An 11,760-nucleotide genomic window follows, 5' to 3' on the forward strand; every position below is an offset into this window, starting at 1 on the left:
CCAACCCTGTAGAATTTAATACCATCAAATGCTGTGAGTGCGACAGTGCCGGTAGAAGTATTGAGATGTGCAACAAATTTACCAAAGAAGACAATTTAAATGCTAGCCTTTCAGCGGCCGCTGTTCCAGTGCCCCGTAAAGTCCCCAGAGATGCCCGAGGTGCCTTTGTCCTGGATTGCCTCAGACCCGCTGACTTAACCAGCTCATTCATGCAGAGTTTTAGCCCACCGGCTGGGCCCCCATCCTCTGAGGAAAACAGACCGGAGCTAGCAGGCACCTGCACAGCTAAGCTCAACAAACACCATCATACATGTCAATGTATCTGCTATATTTCTAATAGTTTATTCTACGTTTTCACTTCTTTATAGAATTTAATATCTAGCTACATATTTCTTAGTGAGATTGAAAACAAGGCCACAAAAACACACCCATTTGGCACGATGGTCTGAAAAAGCAATATCCATAGCTTTTTGTAATTCTTACATGACTATGCACTTCCTTTTAATATTCCTATAAACACAAGACTAATCATGTGCTGCATATGATTTCAGCATTACATCCAATGTTACTTTTTATTAATCCGGTGCATTCTTAGAACTTCTGTCACATCTCAAATCATGTTACGAAGCAGGCACATTTCTAAAAATGTTTACATGACATGAAAAGTGAGAATACAAGCTACACAAGCAACATTAACATACAATCACAGACAGAACATGACGACCTTTTCCGTATATCTATTTATTTTCAGTTTTTACACCCACTATGTGTGCCTAACATCTCGTGTGTGCATCTCTAAATCTGACCACACATGGCCGAGTAGGACTTAATATCGTCACTGGTCACAAACACTGAAGATAAATTTCGACACGTTTGCAAAGAACAAACCATTTGTTCTACTAACGCTGATAAAAAAAACTTTACGCTGGAATCAGTCCATTGTATACAAAGGGCTAAGGTCTCCATGGCAAATGTAGCTTTTCATTCTCAGTGTCTCAGGTGCTACAGGCCTCCATTTGCATGCGAATTAACTTGTAATATCACTGCGAACCGAAGGGCCAGTTTTCAAGCAATTTCCCTTCATCATGCTCGCCGTCTCCGAAACAACATTACGAAATCGGCGTTTCAGTCGACGCAAGTCCCCCTCGCTGGCATGTGGAGGCTGCATGTTTCCTAACTCACGTCTCCGCGGCATATCTTTGTGCCAATCTCACGTCACCATGAGAGCACCAACAAAACCATGACACAACCTGAGACACTTGAAATGACTATATTATCCTATCAAGTAGCTTGATGTTTTCCCAAACAACAAAGTAATGTAACCTTGATGGATGAAAAGCAAGGTGTAATGGCTACTGTACAATTATTAAGTGACACAAATCTGCTCAGGCGGAGGTGAGGTTAGACCCTGCTTACATGGGCTGATACAAAACACAGACAAAGGCAGTGAACCCCATATTCTTAACCCTCTTTTAATTAATGTAATCTTAGAAGATTCCTCGCAACGCCTCTGCTGATCTGGCTCTGCCCACTTCAAGCAGGAGGAGCAGGACAAGTATAAAACCTGATTTGTCCAGTGAAGCTTTAGACTACTAGCAGACTTGGGAGAAGCTTGTATGCAATCTTAGCTCAGCCGCCAGCATTGTCATCACCATGCAACCGCGGTAAGTGAGAGAGGTTTGTGGCTGGGTCTCGTCCGATTGTACAGCGAGCTTTCCGAGTGGAATGGACTAGAATGCTTTAATCTAACCGGATCTCTGACAGGACCTATTGTTGCAAAAAACTGCAGCGCTTGAATTTAGACACTGAGATAATTGTTGTGGTGCAGAGAACTTCATTTGAATATTTACCTGAAGTCCGGAATACTCACAAGAGTATTAGGATGCTTACCTGAACCTTAGAATGTATATATAGTATGTATATATAGTACGCATATATAGTATGCATATATAGTATGTATATATGTATGTATACATAGTGTTTGAAACCCTGAAGTCTTATAATATTCTTGGTATTAATGAACAGGAATGAGAAGAATGGTTAATTGTATATTATTTTTGAGATCAGTTTGTTTTGAGACTGTAAACATTAAACATGAGGTTAATTATTACATAATTCCTCATAATTCCTACATGTTTAATTTGTATCATTAGCATTGAAATGCAATTGTTTTGTCATGTTGGCATGGATCTTGCCATTAATAATCTTTGTCAGATGATGGAATATTGCAGTTGTCGTGTAGCTTTAATCGATATAGTAGACATGCACTCCTTCAGAGAAAATACCACTTACAAAAATGTTTTCAGTATGGACTTTGTGTCTTTGAATTATGGTATCTAGGATATTTGTAAATTTACTTCGAGACTGATTCTATTGGCAATTCCCAGGTGAAAATTCGCCTGCAGTTTTCTTGATTACTATAATAATATATATTATTTCAGTTTAAAATGGTGAATTTGAATTTGTTTTATTTTGTTAGAAAGTTCAAGCTGCATGCATTCATTATTTTAAAGGATATGAGATATTTAAAGGAAACTATCAAAATCTGCTGTTTCCAGGAGGGAAAGTCCAGTTCAGTGTATGTGCTTGATCGTTTCAGATTGCTCTTTACGCTGCAATGTTTGGCCTTGGTGGCTCCTGCATTTTCGGCTCCACTAGCCGGTAAGTCGACCCATTACCTGACTTCTTCACATATCTATGTGAAAACTCTTCATCCTGACTCTCTGGGCCGTGCGGCTCCTGCAGAGGCTTACATTACACCGCGTCCTTTCGAATCCCCAAAGCTTCCTCTTCACATACTGCTCTCTGAAAAGGCCTCTTCATGGGATACCTTCTCGATAAAATGTGGGAGGTTCGTTCTGTCTCTGCTAGCCGAATTTCTCTGCTTTGCCCCTCTGAGATCAGTCTGTAACAGGAGCTGCTGCTCACCCTTAACTCTCAATAGGTTTTGTTCATCTGTGCCTGATGTGCTAGCTAAAGGCTTGCTGGCCAGAGAGGCCCTTTCACACAGACTGTGGCCGCTGCCGTGTGCCACGTTCACACAGACGGAATGCTTTCCATCGCCACTAACGCTGTTACATGCCTCTAGAAAGCTTTAGGCATTATAACTACCAAAGAACCGTATCTATACCTGAAAATGCAGCGTGCACAGTGATGAGGTGATCTCTCGGTTAGAGACAGCACTTTGCACTTGCAAGACTTCGTTACATCTCTTAATTATGGCTCTTATTTATTTAGATTCATTTTCACCTCTTTTATTGTGTTCCTAATTAATCCAATTGAAATGGACCACGGGCCATCAAAATATAAAATCTACTTTCTTTTTTTAAAATAATAGTTTTCCAGTCAATGAATATGTTGCTAATTTGCACCAGAATAACAACCTGCACTCAGTCAGCAATGTTTCTGTGAATATGCTTGGTCACACAGTAACATGTGTTGTGCGTGCATGGCAATGTACTGGCTCACACAATAACATGCATAGCACTGTAAAAGGGTCACTCAGTATGACATAACAAAGGGCGACCCACTAACATATATCACACTATAGCTCAGCCAATGAGATAATGTATGACATCATAAAGGAATCATCCAATGATATGTGTTCCATTATAAAGAGGTCACATAGTAACATATATGACATCATAGATTACTATAATGTTTGTCACTCGCATACCTCATGTACAGGGGCGCAGCTAGAGATTTTGGACTCATGACATCATATAATATTGGGCCCCCAATTCAATTATGTTACAAATTTTTTGCCCCCCTGTCAATTCTTCTGATTCCCCCCCTTTAAAGCCCTGGATTGGAATTGTCCTAATTTCCCACCACCACTAATGCATGTATGATCTTATAATGGGCTTATGCAATGATTCCCTGGGGCAAGTCAGTCTCCTTGTACTGGTGAGACAAATTCTTGCATGGCCTTAAATTAAGGGGGAGATGGGGGGCGGGATTGTACCCCCCCCAATAATCAAAGCTGGCCAATACAAACCCCCCTGGATCCCTATAAATGGGTGGAGATTTCACCCCCCCCCCCCACCCCCCCGCCCTCAGTGCTCCCAGCTCGCAGGAACAAAAGTAACAGGGTAGCAAAAAAAAAACAAGCAAACAAACAAATTAAAGTGAATAACACAAAATTGGATATAGTCTCCAGTATAAACTGGGAGAGGGAAAGCATGCATATACTGATCAGTCTAGTCAAAGTGATTTCACTCTAATGCACTCTAATGCACTACTCCAATGGCTGCCCGTATTTACTCCAAGAAGCAGCAGGAATCCAATTCGAACACAAGGCTGCCGCTTTTTTAGGAGAAAAGCGACTATTCCAAACAGTACCGTAAACACTGCTTTTTCCAGTGTAACAAGATACAGTGACAAACTCACCCTGTCATTAACTTCTAGGTGTGGTGGACGTCTCCTCTGGCAAGTCGGATGTGACAGGTGAGCAACTGTGCCAGTTAGATATTCCAGTTGGCTGCATTTGTTTTAAACCCAAAGTGCAAAGATTTCACCACTGTCTGAATTCTGGCCAGGGAATGTTAGAAGCAGGCATTGATGCTGTTTATATTCTATACTAATTAATAACATTTTATTATTACATAATAATGCTGTGGCTATTTTCTCTTTGAAATGCATACATCAACTTCATGTTTTTAGCAATGACCATTTGTGCTATTCTCAATAACATACTCTAGTAATACTTCAGACAATGCCTGAGAGTATGATTTACTGCAAATTTGTCCAGCACATGAGCCCAAATCCATGCCACAATGAAATCAGTGACATGGCATAAGCATAAAGTATGTTAAATTAAAACAATAGAAAATGGTTTTTTTAAACTTTTAAAAAGTTCCACTGAAGTACTTCTAGGTGAATTGAAGATTGAGATATAGTTCTGTGCAAAAGGCTTCAGCGGTCAAAGAAAATATCTAAAGCTATTTATCTGGGTAGTAATCGTATGTAGTTCAGAAAAAATAACAGAATTTAACATTAGAAGATATGCATACTAATATTAACAGTAATAAAAAAAACTAACGAGGATTTCTTCTGTTCTCTAAAAGTTACTGATTTGTAGTTGGACAGCTAGATGAACACCGCTTCAGTTCCCAAACCTCTCCTCGGGGGCACCTCAGCCATTAAATTTTACAACAAGCTCAATTAATCAATTAGCTCAATTAGTAAATAACTCAGTGATGTATTGATTAGCCAAAGAAAATGTGTTAGCGGTCCAGTTAAAAACTACATGCGTGTATTGGGTGGTTACTGCAAATACTTGGGTGACATTGGGAGAGGTTTTGAATGACTAAACAGATACAGTTTGACAGACGTAACATCATAGATTTATGGCAACATGAACACCATTTAAGCATCATTTTCATTGGCTGCCTAAGACCTTAACACAATGTATATATATAGTTATGCGTTATTATGTCTTTTATACATTCAGTATTTTAATATACACGTGGGAGAAGAGCATGGCCAAAGATTTGTAATAGACTCCTATAATATTCCATCCTGGTTTGAAACAATGTAAGAGTTTAGGTCATGATATCATGCAGAGTCCTTCAAAGGTAAAACTGAAACATGTTCAGTTAGCCTTTAATGGTAAAACTGATGTAATCTGGTTTTTTCATTTAAAAAATTGCCAGGAGGCATACTTAGGATAAAAATACAATTTGCAGTTCTCTCTTTATTTTGTTGAAGGCGTATACCTCAAAATCTTCAGACCTTTTATTATGAGTTCTTTCATTGGTTGTCAAGCTTCTGTCTTTAGATTGATCACGTGACCGGGATTAAATAATGTGTTGATCTGCATGTTGAGTATCTGCAAGTACATGTACATGTGATATATGCCATTAACCACCAAGTTGTGCAATTAAAAAAATCGCTTATCATCCCACAACTTATAACACAATTCACTCTATTGTCATTTTGCCGTCTATGCATCTAGCTTTGAAAGGAATGAAATTCAGATTGTACTTGCTTGCAAGTAGTATTTTTGTTGGAAATGAGTAATCTGTACATTACAAGTTTAAATTAAACCATTAGACAAATATTAAAATATAGTTTATTCTCAGAAATGTATTTATTTATTTTTAAAAGTTACAATGAATTTTTTTTGTGTAGAGCAACTGTCACTACGTAAACTTTTACGTATGTTAATATTATGTCCTTTGCTCTGATGTGATGATTTTTTTAAACCATTTTCCCCAAGTGAGTAGCCAAAAATAGAACACAAAATTACATATGTTTTTAATTTTTCAACTTCATTACCTGTAATCAATAACCAATCAACTGGCATGATAAGATGTATCCTTCTGCTCAGTTTTTTGTCATCTCCGTAACCCTTGCCTTGGATTTGATTAAATAGGTTTATTATCACCCTAGAGGCCAAATTAACAGTTAAACAATAAAGTTTAACTATACGTATAATTTGAATTTGTCTACAAACTAATTTAAAAAATGAATGAAATCCATTTGTTACAATGAAAAGTTCATGAAATTTAAATATATAATCCCTCTTGTCCTATGTTAATTCTACATTAATTTAAGGATTCATTATGTAAATATTTATGATTGTAAATTTTTATGTTAGGTCCAAGTAATTATGAGTAATCACAGAAAAATTTTAATTCTTTAAATTTATTGTGAAATGTTTTGCCACAGATACTTACACCTACAGTAAGTAGCACCTACAGTCAATAAAGACATTGTACATTACTTACCTGAACCTGAGTATATATAAACAATCCTTAATTAGAGTAATAGGCTAAAAACTAATGGTCTGAATCTCTTCCAAGTTGTTAAGAACAATTATCTGGTCTTTGAAGATATCCACTCTTCAGAAGTTACAGGTAAGGTTTCATGTAGATAGTGTAGTGTAGGTAGTTTTGAGCACTTTCCATAAAGTGTAAACCTGACCGTTGAGCATCGAACTTTGAAATTCTCACTGATGTGGTCGTATGCTTTTTTACTGACATCAGAAGCAGGTGACCATACTGGAGATGAATCTTCACACCGTAAGTTTGTGTCCAAATTCATGAATGTCAACAAATATCTCTCTGTGCAATGTCTGTCTTTCTGGATATGTACCTGGGCCTAGGAAATGTGTTCTCTCTTATACATTTCAGATTCTGACAGTTCACACCATGACCATGACAACAAACATGAAAGTATGGAACATGACGTAAGTCATAGCCATGACAGTGACAGTCACCATGACAGTGACAGCCATCATGACAATGACGATCATCATCACAAGAGCAGTGAGGAAAAGGACCACAGTGACAGTCATCATGACAGTGACAGCCACCATGACAGTGACAGTCACCATGACGATGATGATCACCATCACAAGAGCAATGAGGAAAAGGACCACAGTGACAGTCACCATGACAGTGACAGTCACCATCACAAGAGCAGTGAGGAAAAAGACCACAGTGACAGTCACCATGACAGTGACAGTCACCATCACAAGAGCAGTGAGGAAAAGGACCACAGTGACAGTCACCATGACAGTGACAGTCACCATGACGATGACGATCACCATCACAAGAGCAGTGAGGAAAAGGACCACAGTGACAGTCACCATGACAGTGACAGTCACCATCACAAGAGCAGTGAGGAAAAGGACCACAGTGACAGTCACCATGACAGTGACAGTCACCATCACAAGAGCAGTGAGGAAAAGGACCACAGTGACAGTCACCATGACAGTGACAGTCACCATCACAAGAGCAGTGAGGAAAAGGACCATAGTGACAGCGACCATCACAAGAGCAGTGAGGAAAAGGACCATAGTGATAGTCACCATGACAGTGATAGTGACAGCCACAAGGACAGTGACAGCAAACATCAGAAGAGCAGTGAAGAAAAGGACCACAGTGACGACAGTGATAGTCACCACGACGATGACAGGAAACATCATAAGAGCAGTGAGGAAGATGACCACAGTGACAGCCACCATGACAGTGATGATCACCATCATAAGAGCAGTGAGGAAAAGGACCACAGTGACAGCCACCATGACAGTGACAGTGACAGCCACCAAGACAGTGATCATCACCACCACAAGGGCAGTGAGGAAAAGGACCACAGTGATAGTCACCATGACAGCGACAGTGACAGCCACCAGGAGAGTGACAGTGACAGCCACCATAACAGGGAAAGCAAACACCACAAGAGCAGTGAAGAAAAGGACCATAGTGATGACAGTGATAGTCACCACGATGATGACAGGAAACATCACAAGAGCAGCGAGGAAGATGACCACAGTGACAGTCATCATGACAGTGACAGCCACCATGACAGTGACAGTCACCATGACGATGATCATCACCATCACAAGAGCAGTAAGGAAGATGATCACAGTGACAGTCACCATGACAGTGACAGTGACAGTCACCATGACAGTGATCATCATCATCACAAGAACAGCGAGGAAAAGGACCATAGTGACAGTCACCATGACAGTGACAGTCATCATGATGATGATCATCACCATCATAAGAGCAGTGAGGAAGATGACCACAGTGATAGTCACCATGACAGTGATCATCACGATCACAGTGACAGTGACAGTCATCACGATGATGATCATCACCATCACAAGAGCAGTGAGGAAAAGGACCACAGTGATAATCACCATCACAAGAGCAATGAGGAAGATGACCACAGTGATAGTCACCATGACAGTGACAGTCACCATGACAGTGATAGTGACAGTCACCATGACAGTGATAGTGACAGTCACCATGACAGTGATAGTGATAGTCACCATCACAAGGGCAGTGATGAAAAGGACAGTGACAGTGATAGTCACCATGACAGTGATCATCACCATGACAGTGACAATCATCATGACAGTGATAGTCATCATGACAGTGACAGTGACAGTCATCATGACAAAGAGAATGGTGGGGACTCCGACAATGGGCATGATCACGATGACAGCAATGAGCTGGAGCACACAAGTAAACCACACAGGAGCACCACGGAAAGCCATTCTACCGGTACGTGCTAAGACAGTGTCACATGATTCAGCAAGACATACAACCCATGTTGTCAGATACTATAATTTGGACCCACTTCATTTATCAACATAATTCTGACCATTGCATCAAATCCATCCATCCCTCCATCCATCCCTCCATCCATCCATCCATCCATCCATCCATCCATCCATCCATCCATCCATCCATCCATCCATCCCTTGTTTAATTGCTTATCCTGCTCAGGTTTCTTCCTGCAGTCCAAAGACTTGCAGATATTGCACAAAATCATTTGTACAAAATGTAAAAACAAAGGCTCTAGCATTCAAAACTGGAATTTCTTAATCATTTTCTAATATTTAATTCAGTTTAAAACTCATGGAACAGGGTTGTTGTGCTCCTGCAGGCTAAATCATAAAATTACCGCCAGCTGTCTGTTCTAATCTCGTATGAGACAAAAAAATTGTCCTGAGCTCAATAAATTGACATTGATCACCAAATGTTTGAACTAAATTGTAAATCATGCGTAAATATTATAGTTTGTCTCTCTCAGCATTGGCTCTGTTCAGTTTCACCAGATTCACAATTTGTGAGAGAGATTTCAAACAAAACAATAATATGCATAAAAATAATAATAATAATAATAATAATAATAATAATAATAATAATTAAACTGTGGAAATAGTCTGGATTGTTTATGATGGACTGTAATGTCCATGAATTGTCTGTGTCTCATTCACAGCACAGACTCCTCACAGTCGTGTGACAATAGCCCAAAGTCACACGGCAGGCTAGGAGAGCACATGCACGATCACCCGTAACGTCCTTCCACCCTGCACTGATCAGCTATACGTTTCTTAGTCTTGTACTGAATAAGAGGACAGTGCTGGAGATAATGGATCACGTGAAAATGAAAAAGATGAGTGCAAATGCTGTGACAGAGATACATGGACCGGCAGCAAAGGCTCGCAGCCGCTGAAGTCTTTTGCTCTTTATCTTATTAGGCGTTACTGATCAACATGGTGAGCAAAACCAAACAGAAAAGACCACACACAGCCCCCCCCATGGTAAGGCCATGTGCTGTCAGTCTGACCGTCCTCTGTGACCTGCGCAGTAGCCCCTCCCCCCAGCACCACAACATACAGCACAGTACAAATACCTACAGCAGTACAGTGTAAAATGTGCATAATTAGCAACACATCACATTGTGTGACATACTCCAGAGGGACACAAAAGTCCAAAAACTTTAATCATTTTGCTAACATTTTACTTGACAGGGCGCAAGTAATATATTACTATGCTATTACTTATGTATTAATTAACTACGAACTTAGTTACATACTGTTACATGTTAATGCATTATTAATGAATAGTGACGCGTGTTTTATCTCTAGTAGTTACTATATTTGTTACGATATCTGTTAATTCTGTAAACCTAATTCTGAAAAACACAAAGGAAACTGTCCCGTGTTTGTTCATCATTAATGAATCGTGATGCATCTTTTATCTAGAGTAGCAACTATATTTGTTCATGATTTGTACATAAATTGTACTTCAGTAGTAACTGAGTTATTACGAAGTATTTGTGGTCTATCAAATCAAGTTTTACCATAATTCTTTTAGCCACTATGACCTCTGTAACTGTACCCTTTCTCTGTTTTCCCCTTATTAGCCTAAGTCCTAGTGGCCAGGAGGCACAGCGGGATCCTGATCGATCTACAGGTAGTTTACGATTCAAATACGATGAGCAGGAGTCCGGGCAGCTTCTCTCGTGTCCCGCTTGTGGCGCCGCTGTGCTTCACCTGAGACCTGAAATCACTTGTTCTCTCCCACAGATGTGTACTGAAGGACACAGACAAGAATCTGACCCTATGCAGCTGGATTTCCACGATGTGAAAACTAGAGGAGTATACGCAATCTCCTTCGTAATCCTTGGATCTTTCCTCAAAAACACAAGGAACATGTTTCTCTAGGTCTATGGGGAATTGTCAAATGATTCCACTTTTAATGCGCATTTTAACAGAATTATTTCAACATGTGACAATCGGCTAACTCCAGATTTACCCAAGTTATCATTTTTATCTTCACTAATTGGTAAAAAAACCTGTAAAAACAAGAAAGTAAAAAAAAAAAAATGTGTTACCATTGCACATATGGACTGAATAGTTTCTGAAAGTCACTCGATTGAGTTTTCTAATAATTCCTTACAATATGTTTTGTTGCTGTACAGTTGTCACGCCTTAGCAAAGCCAGTTACTGCAGCAACGGACTGTCATACTGACCACAGAGTTGATGTTTCCTGAGTGTGAATGTCAGCAAGACCTTCTAGGCATGGGGATTTTGGATGGGGCTCTTAAATGATTCCTTTTTTTTCTTACTTTAAAACCAGTTTTGGGAAAATATCTCAAATTCTAGTTTTTATTGCTGTAAGGTGTGTTAAATAATTAGAATCTTTTAATGGCAGTAACATAGATCACAAAGTCCTTTCTCAAATGTGTATAGTGAATAAATTAAATAAAACCTGAGATGTCAGACAAGTTCAGTCTTGGGTGGGTATGGTGTTGTGTGTGTGGGGGGGGGTGAAAGTGGATACAGGACTGACATATACAGAAGCAAATAAAATCCAAATTGAAAAGCCAGTTTCTACAAAAATGAGGAGACATGAACTTCCCAGCATTCCACGTATTTCCTCAGTCCATCTTCCATGAATACTTGTCCAATTTTGATAAATTTGTATTCCGTCCTGGAAAGAAAAGGGCACAAG

General features: G+C 39.5%; 1 protein-coding gene across 3 annotated transcripts; it reads left to right on the top strand.

The window, feature by feature from the left end:
• Nucleotides 1-1,513: 1,513 nt before the first annotated feature.
• Nucleotides 1,514-11,533, top strand: stm (starmaker). Of its 3 annotated transcripts, XM_048993626.1 has the most exons (9): nt 1,514-1,664; nt 2,600-2,661; nt 4,408-4,446; nt 6,807-6,860; nt 6,990-7,025; nt 7,137-9,017; nt 10,001-10,063; nt 10,669-10,718; nt 10,832-11,533. In XM_048993626.1, exons 1-8 carry the CDS (start codon nt 1,654-1,656, stop codon nt 10,671-10,673), a joined length of 2,151 nt encoding a protein of 716 aa, XP_048849583.1. In that variant the 5' UTR covers nt 1,514-1,653; the 3' UTR covers nt 10,674-10,718; nt 10,832-11,533. The 3 variants fall into 3 exon arrangements, with proteins under 3 accessions (XP_048849583.1, XP_048849585.1, XP_048849584.1); XM_048993628.1 differs by lacking the exon at nt 10,001-10,063; XM_048993627.1 differs by lacking the exon at nt 6,807-6,860.
• The last annotated feature ends 227 nt before the right edge of the window (nt 11,534-11,760 follow it).

The sequence above is a fragment of the Brienomyrus brachyistius genome, chromosome 23, assembly GCF_023856365.1.
Source record: "Brienomyrus brachyistius isolate T26 chromosome 23, BBRACH_0.4, whole genome shotgun sequence".
Classification (NCBI taxonomy): Eukaryota; Metazoa; Chordata; class Actinopteri; order Osteoglossiformes; family Mormyridae; genus Brienomyrus; species Brienomyrus brachyistius.